The sequence below is a fragment of the Gadus chalcogrammus genome, chromosome 15, assembly GCF_026213295.1.
Source record: "Gadus chalcogrammus isolate NIFS_2021 chromosome 15, NIFS_Gcha_1.0, whole genome shotgun sequence".
In the NCBI taxonomy this organism is placed as follows: Eukaryota; Metazoa; Chordata; class Actinopteri; order Gadiformes; family Gadidae; genus Gadus; species Gadus chalcogrammus.
The window spans coordinates 21,964,407-21,979,113 of record NC_079426.1 but is presented as its reverse complement, the minus strand read 5'-3'; the positions used below and the strand labels follow the sequence as shown (position 1 = coordinate 21,979,113).

Here is a 14,707-nt window from a genome sequence, read left to right as displayed (position 1 = left end):
TCACACATGACACCCTCGGCTTTGACCTCGTCTGCTGGGCAAGCACACCCCTGTGGAAAGATCCCATCGGAGCTATGCCAAAGTTGGTACGTGGAAGCATGCGCTTTAACAGCTTTCCCGATCCTCCCTGCATGCACGGTTGAATTAGTTTACCATAGCCAAATCGTGTGGGAATTTAGGAAGAGTTGGGCTTAGGAAAGAAACATGATGAATCAAAAGAATCAAATGAAACTTTTAACAGTTATCTCTTGCCACAATCGATGAATACCTGTGTAGAGCAGTGCAACTCATTTCAATAGTTTGAAGTACCTGACAGTCAAAATGATTCGAAAATTATTTATTGGCGTGCAACCTGTCAGATTAAACCAAGAGAGTGGAAACCTCAAAATTGGATTTTACTGAAAAAATGTGAAATTCACTTTCTGGTTTTAGAGGGAAAAACTTATTCTGAGAGCTCCTTTAGAATAAAGACCATTCAACGAGACCAATGAAGGTCCTTGAATAGGTCATTGTGCGGAAATCCTGATGGTTTTAATGGTCATGGAACTTGTTGTCCTTGTAATGAAGCAAAGTTTCTCCAATGTAATGATATAAATTAACAAAGGGGGATTACGGACATCTTTTAAGCAGACAGTTGAAGAGATGGTGGCAATAAACGAAAAGAAGAAGTCCTTTGGAATGTTTTTTCGGAAAAAATGTGCGTGCTCGATTCCAAAATATATGGAAACCTCTTTAAATCACACCACACTCAGGATAGTGAGGCATGCTGGTTTAAATGCAAAAGTTAAAGAACATCAACCCTGAAACACTGAATAAAAAAAAGTATGCTGTAGTCATCATGTAGTAGTCCAATCAAAGTATTTTTTTTCAACTTCTTTTGGCTACCGAAATCAACATATGTTTTTTTATATATGGTAATTTTCTTACATTAAGAAGGGACACAATTTGTTTAGTAGGATTGTAGAATACCAGTTGATACCAAATTGACTTTGTTCTTTTAGTGTTATCTGCAGCATTTATTGTTTTAGATTATCTAAAGTTTTTAAAACGAGACGCACTGATGGACCTTGTGTGTTAAGCTATATCTATTTTGTAGCTCGGCTCTTTAAAAATGTATTTCTGGGAAGGGCTTATTCTGTTTGGAAATATTTCATTCAGTTGACCAGTGAGGTTAATAATGTCTGAAAGGAAATTACTATCTATGCTATCCACATTTTCAAAGAACTATTTGGACAGCAAAGTGAATTTCTGTACTAAAACATCACCACTTGCTAATTTTTAGGTGTTACCAAGACATTTCTGGGAAAAATCTGCTTTTGCCTTCTGGTTCCATTAAGTGATGGTTGAGGTTGTTGACACATAACACTTTTTGAAACTCAAACAGAAACTCAGAAAGTGCCAATGCTTAGGACACAACATAGACATTTATTTATTGTTTAATGTAACCCTGGAATCTCCCAATCCTTGTGTTTTGCCCTCCCACCAGCCCCTGAAAGCAGCATTGATACCAACAATAAAAAAACAAAACAAATTAAACTATGGCAGATACAACTCCTCGTTTCCAAATAGCCCTCTGTCTCTCCATTAGTCCCTCCTTCCTGCCATTCATGAATAAACATACCCCTTGGGTACAAGCACACTCGACAGCAGTTTATGGGGCATGTGCATTTGTGTGTGAACTTGTAAAATAAACTACAATTGATTGGCAATCAGCATTCCCAAATCAAAGTCTCTGTGGAAGTCCATTGCTTTTGTGTGTTTTTTTCTCTTCCATCTTTTCTTTATAGTTTTTCATTTCCATCACTGCTTCTTTCATCCAGGGAACTTTTATTTTGTACAGCAAATCCAAGGTGATGCCTGTTGCCACAGGAGATTGCAAATTCATTCGCAACACAAAGTTTGAAAGGCATGAAGGGCCATTTGTCTTTGGGGGGCACCTGCATCAACGGCCATTTTGTCCTGTGGCTCACAGAAGTTTGATTCGAAGTGTTGTCAGGAAGGGCAATTTAATGGGGATACATTAAGATTGAAGGTCATAACCACGTCAGAAAATGTGAAGTGGTTATTACCAATAAGAAGGCAAGAAATGAAACAAAATTAAATCATTCTTCTGTTCTTCAACTCTGTACTTGGTCACTTTTTGAATTCCATATATTGATATCCATATATATTTATATATATATATTTATATATTCTTTTTACAATTAAAAACACCATGGAGTTGACAGACTATTTGGTTTGTTTTCGTCTAAGCAGAAGTGTCTCTCATTTTTAAATAAATGCATGTAAATATGTTTTTTCTTTTTCCATATTGTAATTCGGCGAGGGGGCAGCCTCCCCAGTGTTTCTATGTATACATACAGAATGCATAACATCAGCACAATACCAGATTCACCATCAATCAAATGTTTCACAGTTCAATATTGTCCATTCTGTCCCATTGATGCAAAAATGTCTGCCATTTTGAGACAAAAACACCAGTCTGTCAAATACTGTCAAACAAAAAAGGGAATAGCCTAAATCCTGTCCTTTCATTGGCCAGTGTACCCCAAGTCTCTGTGTGATACATTGTGGCTAAGTAACTGGGTCTCTGTTGGTCCGTTACAACTCAATGCACCGGAACCACCCCCATAAGGGCTCAAGAAGCAAACAGTTTCCTTGGCCTCCACAAACACAACCAATGACCCGTTGTAACTGTTGCTTAGGCTTTCTTCCTCCTTCTTATGCGCCAGAGCCAATGCGCGGAGCTGCTGCTGGGCCTCCTCCAACACCAGGGTGACCTCGTCCTGCTTCTGGCCAATGGCAGCGGAGCAGGGGGAATAACGCGAACCATCGCGTGCTTTCACTTCTCCGGGACGAGGCGTGGCGTTGGCGGGAGAGTGGATCAGCACGGCCGATGGGGCGGCGCTAGAGGAGTGCAGGCCGGGGCTGGTTTGCATACAGGACACCTCGTCGTCATGGTGACACTGGACGGACGGGATGATGGGAACGGAGCAGGAGCGAAAGGAGGTCGGAGGTGTAGAGGGGCGGGGGGGCCGGATGTGGCCGGTGAGGGTCCGGTCTTGGGGCAGCCTGGCGGAGCAGGCCGCCTCATGCCCCGGCCAGGACAGCGCTGCCGCCGTCGACAACGTGGTTTCCCTGGAAACGGGAACTTGCATACGTAGAAAGCTGTCCTGCCTCGGGTCATTGCTGGAGTTCTCTGGCTGCATCTGGTATCTGCAGAGGAGAGGCAGAGGGAAGGAGGTGGGAGTGAGGGCAGGATGCATGAAGACATATAGGCTAGAAGGAAGGGAAAGAGGGATATTTGAGGGCAAGCAAGGCTAAACTTGGTTTACAAAACTTCTTTGCCGCAACTTATCCTTGAAGGAAAGGTTACGATGCCTTTTGTGTGCTAGTCTGAACCGTAGTGTTCGTGGAACGCCTACGCTTGTTCTTCAACACATTTCACAAAGGCATGCATCGCAGGCACCTCATGATCTTATAGACTGAGAGGCGATGGAGAGTCTCTGAAAGAAAGACTCCTACGTACGCACACACAAACACCAAGGTTATTATCGTTGAAGTTATGTATAAAAAAACCCTAATCCAACTGATTTTTTTTCTGTGTTGATGAAAGAACGTAAAATGAACGGAAATGATTGAGGATAATTCTTCTTTAGTTTTCTTTTTATTCATCTGTGTGAATACTGTGAAAAATAAAGTAAATACTTTTTGTTTGAATGATACAATGTTTTGATACAGAGTTTTTATTACACAAACCTTTTCTTCTTTAAATCTTGGCCCTGACAAATGCCCACATTGGAAAAAGTATTACAACTAACACTGAAACTAATAAAACAAAGAAAAATTAAGCATTACAAAAACTAACAAGTAGCCCTGACTAACTTAAATGTAAATATATTTTTTATACAAAATTAACCTAACCATAATAACCTTGACACACGCAGGCTGATGAAGAGAGAGCTATGACAGGGTATCTAAAAGTTTTCCAGGCCCCTCCTAATTTCATTACTAATTAAGTTGGATTGTAAAGTAAATATGTGTGTTCAACCTCCTCAAAGGGTCGGCAAGGTCAATTTCACGTTTTATAATCAAGGCAATTGAATTCTTTCTCAGGGAACTAAAACTAGTTTGACTGCGTCGATAAAGACTCATTTCAGTTTGATTCATTCCTGATCTGAGACTTGTTGGTGCAACACAACCTGAGCACTGTGTTTGGAGCCAGTGAGCTCAGAGATACATCTAATATTGATCTTTCCTTCTTTCTATTCTTCCTTCGTTCTCTTTTTCTCTCCCTCTCGAGCATAATCAGGGCGTCAATCAGGGAGCGTTCTGCGGCATTCTGCCTCATTATCGTTCTGTAATAATTCATGGCCTTCGACAAGCGCTAGCTGCTCTCAACGCATCAATAGTAAAACATGAGTCCTTCTCTCTCTCCAACTCTCCCTCTGTCTCTCGCTCTCCCACTGCCGCTCCTTCTCTCCCCCTCTCCCTCCCCCTCTCCCTCTGTCGCTCTCTCTCTCCCCCTCTCCCTTTGTCTCTCACTCTCCCTCTGTCGCTCCCTCTCTCCCCCTCTCCCTCTCTCTCTCTCCCACTGTCGCTCCCACTCTCCCACTCTCCCTCTCTCTCTCCCACTGTCGTTCTCTCTCTCCCACTCTCTCTATCCCACTGTCGCTCCCACTCTCCCTCTCTCTCTCTCTCTCTCTCTCTCTCTCCCACTGTCGCTCTCTCTCTCCCACTCTCCCTCTCTCTCTCTCTCTCCCACTGTCGCTCTCTCTCTCCCACTCTCCCTCTGTCTCTCTCTCTCTCCCACGGTCACTCTGTCTCTCGCTCTCTCTGTCTCTCTCTCTTCCCCTGTCGTTCTCTCTCACCCGCAGTCCCTCTGTCTCTCGCTCTCCCTCTGTTGCTCCCTCTCTCCCCCTCTCCCTCTCTCTCTCTCTCTCTCTCCCACTGTCGTGGTCTCTCTCCCACTCTCTCTCTCTCTCTCCCACTGTCGCTCCCTCTCTCCCACTTTCCCTCTCTCTCTCTCTCTCTCTCCCACTGTTGCACTCTCTCTCCCACTCTCTCTCTGTCTCTCTATCCCACTGTCGCTCTCTCTCTCCCACTCTCCCTCTGTCTCTCTGTCTCCCACTGTCGCTCTGTCTCTCGATTTCTCTCTGTCTCTCTCTCTTCCACTCTCGTTCTCTCTCTCCCGCAGTGCCTCCGTCTCTCTCGCTCCCTCTCTGTGTAATAGCGTAATCACACATTTATGCCTCTATCAAGGCATGTAAAGACAGTTGTGGGTGTGGAAGCTTTTGATCAGCTTCAGAGGACACTACAGCCCGGGTTTATCGCCGTAGTGTCTTCATCCGGAGATGAAGACAAAAAAAAACGCAACACATCAAACCCAGTTTGGGGACGGTGGCTCTTCTATAGAGAAAGAGCCAACGGGAGAGGAGGAAGAGAAACATAGAGAGATAGTGGAGAAGCAGAGAGTCTTGCAGATATTGCTGGAGAGGAGAGTGAGAGCGTGCAGCATGCAAAGCGTGTCGGCAATTCCCAAGATGACATTAACAGCCAAATCCCTCTTTTGATTTGTTCAAACACAATTAAATGAGAAAAAAGATGACTGTGTGGGTTGAAATGACGGAGAGGACAGGGAGTGGCCGTCGTCACACAAACACTGATAAATCATATACCCCCTTAAAGAGAAAAGCTTTTTGCATTGATTTATTCGATGGATTGGTTTATCTACCTATGAATTTATGTATTTATTTAAACATTTATATATACACATACGTTCAAACATTTTATCTTACATTCATGCACAAACAGACAAGCACACACAAATACACACAGAGACATACAAACACACACACATTCTTCATGCCTGCTATTGTGATTATTCTTTATTAGAAAACAGGTTGGATTGATCTTTATTAGAAGGTTTTTGGAAAACAAATCATTAGGCATCCCTGTTGGATAACCGCTGTTGGATAACCACAGGTTCAGCAACAGCTTTATATTTTTCTGTATTTAAATCCTTCCACTCCCCAATCCTGCCTTCTGACTGTGGCAAGTGTTGCTCTCTCTTTTGCTGCCTCTCGCTCTCTCTCATGACCTCTCAATCTCTCTCTCTCTCTCTCTCTCTCTCTCTCTCTCTCTCTCTCTCTCTCTCTCTCTCTCTCTCTCTCTCATGACCTCTCTCTCTCTCTCTCTCTCTCTCTCTCTCTCTCTCTCTCTCTCTCTCTCTCTCTCTCTCTCTCTCTCTCATGACCTCTCTCTCTCTCTCTCTCTCTCTCTCTCTCTCTCTCTCCTCTCTCTCTCTCTCTCTCTCTCTCTCTCTCTCTCTCTCTCTCTCTCTCTCTCTCTCTCTCTCTCTCTCTCTCTCTCTCTCTCTCTCTCTCTTCAGCAGGGGCCCCAGCCTGACATGACGATGTCTATTTGACTGGATTACAGACCGGGTCTGTGGACCGGTGGGGTCCACCGCCGCGCTGTCTTACTTCAATCTAACAGCAGCGTAGCCGTCCCAAGCTACTTTACTTTGAACTGATGCCACTGCAGTGCAGATCAACACATAACACAACCTTGTTTTTATCTCGCCTCAGCAGATTGTAAAATGGAGACAGAGAGATAGATAGAGCGAAGGCAGAAAGGTTGAAAAACAACTCAAATGTGCAGGCGGCGTATATTTTTCCCACTGACAGAAGTGGTTCCTTACACATTTCCAATGCTTACTGTCCTTCGCCCAGCGGCATTTTCCTCTCATTGAAATGGCTCAATAAGTAGAAAGGAACCCAGCAGTCGTTAACAGCAATATAAAATCGCCTATAGTACTCTGATATTTAAATTCAAGGTTTTCTGAAAGTCCTTTATATTCTCACCCCTTCTGCACATCAATTTCTCTCTCAGATGTCTCTACTTCCTGAAGGTGTTGGTAGGAGGGGCCCGAATATTTGGATCCTCCAATTGGATTCAGCCTCTTGGGTATGGGCGATGTCTTGCGAGGAGCTGACCAATGAGCGGCGCGGGATCTCTGGTCTGGGCTGTAGGACACGGAGCGATCAATGAGAACAGTCAAAGAAGGGAATAATTAGGTTTATGTATGAATACATTCAGGTCCTAGCTGCTTAAGTCAACTTCATTCTAATAATGACAATGACTCGGTGTAAGTATACAGCCACGTGAATGGCTAGGTTAAGAACAAATATCATTAACCTAATAGCATAATTGCTTTAATTCAATTAAGTCAGCTGAGCAGTGTTTTAATTAAATAATTTAGTCAAAATTGTGATTTGGCCAAACCAAACTCTACTCTACTAATGCTGCAGATTCACTGTGCCTCATTGGCTTTATCCTAAGCCAATTAGAGTGCTTTTTACGTTCCATAATCTCTATCTGCTTAAGTCATCTATTTGACTTAAATTATGACTTTTATGCTTGGCAATTATGCTATGAGGCTGATGATACACATTTGGCAGTAGAAGATGTGTGCTGTCCTCCATATCTACAAGTTTACCCCCCTTGCACTCCATTGATCTCTGAAGATCATCACACTGTCTCTGGCTCTGCTGTTAGGACACAGACGTTGAGCGTGACACTATACCTCACCAGCCAAGCCCTAGAAGTTCTACCTGAGCCAAACCACCTGTAAACCACCTTTAATCAACCTCTCTGGACATGTCACTTGTGGGTGGCCGCCGACCGGCGGAGCCATCTCAATACTTGATCTATTCTGCTCCACAGTGTGTGTGAGTGTGTGTGTGTGTGTGTGTGTGTGTGTGTGTGTGTGTGTGTGTGTGTGTGTGTGTGTGTGTGTGTGTGTGTGTGTGTGTGTGCGTGTGTGTGTTTGTGTGTGTGTGTGTGCGAGTATTTTTAAAAGTGTATGAGCGTGCGTACGTAGAAAAAATAAGGCAGGGAATTAAACTTTTTAATTAAAAAATAATTCCTTTTTTCATGTATTCTATCCTAAATTCTAATTATAATGGGGGAGCAAGAAGAAGAAGAAGAAAACAGAATGGGGGCTTTTCATCTTGGCAGAGTTTCAGCGCGGTGGCATTGAGCTAAGTAACCGGTGTCTTCCGTTAAGTGTTTCCATTTCCAGTGATTGGAAGCTACTGCACACACCCGTCCCCGCGGTGATGCCAGGAAACTAAATGACGCCTAAAAAAAACTCACTGGGATCAAAATGGCTTCTCATGTCCCATAACAACACACAGAACTAATCAGCACAGGTGCCTCTTATTCTCATCTCTCGCCCTGCCTGTTCGCAACAGTTACAGATATGCATATTAACATGTTCATGGCTCTAATTATAATTACTGCCGTTCTCCCATAAATCAACAATTAGTTTCAGCTGAGTCATTATCTGGATAATTCAATTTCTCTCTTCGCTGGGTCTCAGCTGATTATGGGAGGGGAGTGTGTGTATAAAAGTAGTATTCTTGGAATAATCAGCGCTATCACAGAACGGTTTGGCTGCAGGGGACATGCACTTTGAAAAGGACGCCTGCTGGCATCTGTATATCTGTTTGATGGGATGGTATGTGGCCCTGTGTTTGTGTGTGTGCGTGTGTGTGCGTGTGTGTGCTTGTGTGTGTGTGTGTGTGTGTGTGTGTGTGTGTGTGTGTGTGTGTGTGTGTGTGTGTGTGTGTGTGTGTGTGTGTGTGTGTGTGTGTGTGTGTGAGTGTGTGTGTGTGCGCACACATATGTGTGCATAATGGCTTTTTTGGTGTTCTGGGGATCATGTGTGTTTGTGCGTGTGCGGGCACACGTGTGTGTGTATAATGGATCCTTTGGTGTTCTTGTGATCGTATGTGATTGTGTGAGTGTGTATAATCATACCTTTTGTGTTTTGTTTGTTGTGTATTTGTGTGAGTGTGTGTGTGTGTGTGTGTGTGTGTGTGTGTGGTGTGGGTGTGTGTGTGTGTGTGTGTGTGTGTGTGTGTGTGTGTGTGTGTGTGTGTGTGTGTGTGTGTGTGTGTGTGTGTATGTGTCTGTCTGTATGAGTGTGTTTGTGAACACCAATACCTGTCGTGTTTTGTTGGTTGAGTGTGTGTATGTGTGTGTATTTAATGATACCTGTGGTCTCTTGTGGATGGTGAGTGTTTGCATATGTGTGCGTGTAAGGGTACCTGGGGTGTTTGGTTGATCGTGTGTTTTGCATATGCGTGTGTGTGTGTGTGCGTGTGTGTGTGTGTGTGTGTGTGTGTGTGTGTGTGTGTGTGTGTGTGTGTGTGTGTGTGTGTGTGTGTATAACGGTACCTGTGGTGATTGGTCGGTCCTCTTTCCTTGCTCATGTTTTTTCTCTTTGAGTTTGCAAAGCCTGACTCACAGACTCCAACCCGGGGTGGAGAATGGTTGGACTGCTTACAAAACTGTAAAAAACAACAACATATGCTTCAGTCATAGGAAATATAAATGTGTTAATCTACAAATCACAGGAGGTGTATTATTTATTTTTTTGCAGCTGCTCAGCACTCAGTATGTAGCTCTGGTTTGTTGACTTAAAACCCAACGGCAATCATTTGGGATTAAACCTTTATTTGTCGTTATATTTGTGTTATTTGGTGTTCAATGGGCCAATGGAACTGCATTACCCAACATGCCCAAGGTCTGTGACCATGAGTCAGGTATGGTCTTTGACTAGTTTTGTTACAAGGTAATGTTTTTATCTTATTGTAATATTCAGTTCATACTATATCTCTGACTCTGACTGGTATTGTCTCAGAGGTTTCGAAATCTGACCTGCCCATTAATGACATCACAAATGGAAGTGTCCCACTAGATGTGTGATGGATAGATAAGCCTACCAGTTACTGCAGTGCAGTAGAAAGGCTGTTAGACTGATCTATCCATCATACATCTTGGTGGACGGTCCCACTTATGATGTCACCAAGTCACAGTACAGGGCATATTTTGAAACGACTTGTAAGAGATAATCACACCTGGTGGTAAAATAGAGGCCTTTTGAAAAGAAAATTGAAAAGAAATGCATGTTTTTTTAAATGAGTGTGGTAAATATTATATAGTTAATGAGAAAAAAGTATTATCTGCAATGACATTTAGATCAAGAAAGTTTTGTAAAGTTAGTTTTAGTTCGTTCCCCATTGACTCATTTGTAAGAATCATTCCCCATTGACTCATTTGAAGTTGTGTTTGCCCATTTTTCTCTTTTTCAATTTAAGAGACGGGCGCTTGCTGGGGCGTGTGGCCCCTGCACCCTAACCACTGGCTGAACTAAGGGCCAGAAAGCGTTGTTGACAGACAGGGTCATATAATAACAGGGTAGGCCTTAAACATTTCATATCCGTCCCATAAAGTGTTTAATCTCAAATCAAGCTTGGACAATAAGATAAAAAAAAATATGTGTTTTGTCCTATGAGTTTCTAGGAAGGAGGGGGGACATCTAATCCCCATGGTAAAAACCCAAACCAAATTTATGATTGTATTTTTTAAGCTAGTTTTCTGGGTGAGCGTTAAAATGAGCAATGTGGTCATTTTAATGCGCTGTAAGTTATAGTAACGCGTAACGTCACATTGAGTTTTGGGGATGTGTGGAGCTCAGGTTTCCGAGACGCTTAACTCCCTCTTGGACGCGCCTATCAACGTCAACCACTGCCCAGACGGAGCTCCACACAGCCTTGCATTCCTCCCCCCCAGTGTCCCTTTCTCGTGCCTCAAAAAGGCACTAAATTGAAGTCTTAAAAGTGACAACATTTTCCGCCTCACAGCCGGCAGATTTAACCATGCTGGCTTAAATCTGCTCCCTCACCCCAACAAGTGGCCGGCATATTAGCAACCACTGGGAAATAGCCCTCTAATGAGTTCTTAAAAAGGAAAAGTTGGGATTTGGCATACATATTCATACTTTTCTAAAACCCCCTGCTGCTATGACGATGCATGATCCCACATTTACTCTCCTTAAAGCCTTCAACTTCCTCTAAACCACTTACGGTTTAAGACGATGATGAGGAACGTTAGAGCAAGGAATAAAGTAGAGCTGTAAAGGGGGGCTAGGACCAGAAATCGTTACGGTAAATGGGTCCAGCTGTTGGCTAATTAAGGACTAGATGGTAAATGACTGAATGGGCTGCAATCCCCTCCCACTACTGCCACTCAAAGCCCTTTACAATGAAGTCACATTCAGATTGGTAAGTACTTCATTGATCGCGTGGGGGAATTGCTGGAATTGTCACAGGTGCACTGCTAAATGTACGAAACAGAATCGTACAGATAGAGAATACAAAATATATTACACATATAATAACAAAACATTAGTATAAAACAATGTACAATAAATAAAAACAATCAATCAAATTAAGTCTTTCAAATATGTAATGTGAAGTACAGAAACATGTACAGAAACAACTTTACACAAAATAAAAAAATTAACTGAACTATTTATAGAAAGTGCCTCATGAATATATATATATATATATATATATATATATATATATATATATATATATACATAGAGATAGATATGTGTGACACATCTTATAAATATGAGAAGTTGAGATGAATCAATGCATTATTAACCGTTTTTATTTTATTTTGTTGAGCTGGTTTAGGAATAATATGTAGGGGGTAGCCGGATGCAAGAACACAACCATTAGGATAATATTCACAATGTTAATAATAATGATTTGAAAAAATCGAGAGGAATCGTTTTCAAGCCCAGGTTAAATGTTGGCGCCTTGCATAAGGAAAGCGGGCTGTTATTTCTCCAGGGACAAACTAAAAGTCTACTACAAATCCTCGTGTGGACAAGACTTGCTTGCGGGACAATTTAATTGGGAGGATGGGGGTGCTAATTGGGCGAAACCACAACACTGCTTGACTTCTAGAAAGAGAAGAAGACTCAATCTTCTGAGTGTAATTTAATGTATTGTGTTTTGCTTTCCATAAATGTCCTTGTTGTCTGTTTGAAAACCCCATCGTGTTATGGCAGTGGCACTATCCAATCCCTTCCAAGAAGGAAACATAACCTCAAGCTACAACCTCCTAAGTTTGGCAGCATTTTGAAACCATTGAAGATGATCCAAAGGAACTCAAACTCAAACTGTGTTAACAGCAGCTGTCTTATCGTACCTCGTACGCTGTCACACGCTGCTGGAAGTGATTCTCTCAGTCATTACCCACTAGTGCATTTTGCTGTTCTGCTAATTTAAACCATGCAGCATTTGTTCTGTACGCTGAAACGCATCATTTACTTGTATTTCACATTGTTTATCAGTCAAATGCTTCTACATTCTCTTCATGGCTGCAGGTTTTGTCCAGCCTGCAGGCCGTCCTGATCACCTGAGCTCACACTCTGTGTCTCTACATGGACCAGTCTTGACCTCTAGCGGCCCACATTGATTACCAGAATTACCAAGTCATCAGGACCAATCACGGACTGTGTTGTAGTTGACTCTAGGAAGTTATCACAGTATTTGACGTGAGCCATACGAGGAGTGTGGGACTTACACTGGTACACACATACATTCATTTATTCATCCATACATACAAAAATACAAACATACATACATACAGTACATAAATACATAATCACAGACACATACATTAAGACCGACAGACTTCGTCCATCGATCCAACTTTATTCTTATTCTCTCTTTCTCTCTCTCTCTCCCTCTCTCTCCCTCGCTCTCCCTCTCTCCCTCTCTCTCCCTCTCTCTCCCTCTCTCTCTCTCTCTCTCTCTCTCTCTCTCTCTCTCTCTCTCTCTCTCTCTCTCTCTCTCTCTCTCTCTCCCCAAGTCTGCCATCTGTGCCTCCATGACTAAAGCCTCCCTCATCTCTTCTGCCGTTCTCACACCATATCAGCGCCCGAGCCGAGCTGCTAATTACCGCCGCTGTTCCCGCCGACCGCGTTCATTATTGTGATTGCGATTAAAAAAGAGGGAGACCTCGCCGCCCTGCTGCGCGGGACTCCAGAGTTCATGTAAAGCAGTCAAGTGATTATGAGGCTGGGAGAAGAAGGATGAGATTAGTGCTTCCTGGCCCTTATCGCGGAGTAACCTGAGTCGTGTCCAACAACTTGCCGGCGCTCTTCACTAACTAGTCAATCTCGTTACTGTGGCGAGGCGCTTTCGATCTTTATTCTTCATTAACCCGATTCTGAGTCTCCCGCTGTCGTTGACTCCTCTTGACGGAGGAGGCTTGTTGTCGGGTTCACTTTGAATGCAGTGAATTGCTGGGAGACAGAGATACGAGGGAAACAGGCGGTGCACCCGGCGGTTGGTTTCATGTTGTGCTACAACCGCCCCAGCGCCCAAACAGCCACCCTTCATCTCTGTCTAACGGCACCCCACTCCATGCCCATGTTGCAGTAACGGCCTCCTGCTGGCCCACAAGGACACACCAGCAGGTTCAACTTCTGACATGTATTAACGGCACTCTGAAGGCTCGAGTCTGTGCGGGATTAACTGTGTCTATGCTAGTATGTGTATGTGCTGGTGTGTGTATGTGTGTAAGTGCTTGTGTGTGTATAATTGCAGGTTCTAAATATTTCCTGTGTAATGGATGTTCTAATATAATGAAAGGAGAGGGAGGGCTGTGGTCCTTTCAAGGGCTTAATTTAATGGTGTATCACCAGGGGGCTGCACAAAAGAGAGATAGAAACACACACAAACAACACACACACACACACACACACACACACACACACACCACACACACACACACACACACACACACACACACACACACACACACACACACACACACACACACACACACACACACACACACACACACACACACACACACACACACACAGCCCGAGCATGAGTGGATTGTGCAGCCGGGCATGGTGGGATGACCTTGGTTTGTGGGAGAAATGGAGCATCTCTGATTATGCATGGCTGGTCATGGCCCACTGGTGATATGGAACATCTGTAGCATTCCTGATAGGCTCGCACCTCCCGGTCCCCAACGCAGGGAACTTCACTGATAATGACAGCCTAATCAAATAACTTCACCCAAAAGTCCCCACGGCCATCGTCGCAGACTTCAAGTAATTGACCACTGTGTGTCTGTATCCACACCTTTGCAGTAGTCCAGTTAAAATGTACTATTTAGTAGTTAGATTGCGGTGAGAAGGATTATAGATGGATGTGTCGTGTCTCGTTGCCGACCTCATGCAAAATGCAACCGATTGATTTGGAGCCGAAGGAGGAATCCCCAGGAGTGAATCCAGCCTTTCCGTCTGGTTATATTCTGCTGTAAAAGGGTTGTATATTTGCTTCACTTCTGGAATTTGGTTTTCCAATAGGGGCCATCGGCATTAAGATAAACAGATCTAATTCAATACATTGTTTGCATTTTGAGCTAGCATGTGTAGCATCCCAGTGGTCTTTAAGGGAATACTTGCATGTGTGTGTAATGTATACCTCAAACACCACCAGTCCCAAACTTGTTAGTATGCAATATGAAAATGTTTCTTATTGATTGCCTACAGACATAAATCAATGTGATTCTGTTTGAGTTGGCAGAATATAAACAAGTTGGGTTAATGTGCATTTGATCCCAATGGGGCTCTTCTGAAGATTAATAAATAATGGAGGCAGCGTTTTAAATAGCAACAGGAGTAAATATTAACCTTGCTTGTTGTTCCAAAGAATAGATTTTGTAGGGCTCGTAAAAACATGATTTGAGCTTATGCTAATAAAGTGAGGACCAGCTGAGACAGGGGAGGACATATCATGATCTACTTTTGTACAGACAA

The 14,707-nt window shown here is 43.3% G+C and overlaps 1 protein-coding gene across 1 annotated transcript in view; it reads right to left on the bottom strand.

Moving 5' to 3' along the window:
- Window positions 1-1,452: 1,452 nt before the first annotated feature.
- Window positions 1,453-14,707, bottom strand: part of LOC130404632 (pro-neuregulin-3, membrane-bound isoform) — a 285,157-nt gene continuing 271,902 nt past the window's right edge. Inside the window, exons 8-10 of the mRNA XM_056609478.1 lie at window positions 9,244-9,356; window positions 6,864-7,025; window positions 1,453-3,216 (exon numbers count right to left, since the gene is read on the bottom strand). Coding sequence (XP_056465453.1) covers window positions 2,532-3,216; window positions 6,864-7,025; window positions 9,244-9,356 — 960 coding nt within the window. The 3' untranslated portion in view covers window positions 1,453-2,531. The remainder of the gene's footprint in view (window positions 3,217-6,863; window positions 7,026-9,243; window positions 9,357-14,707) is intronic.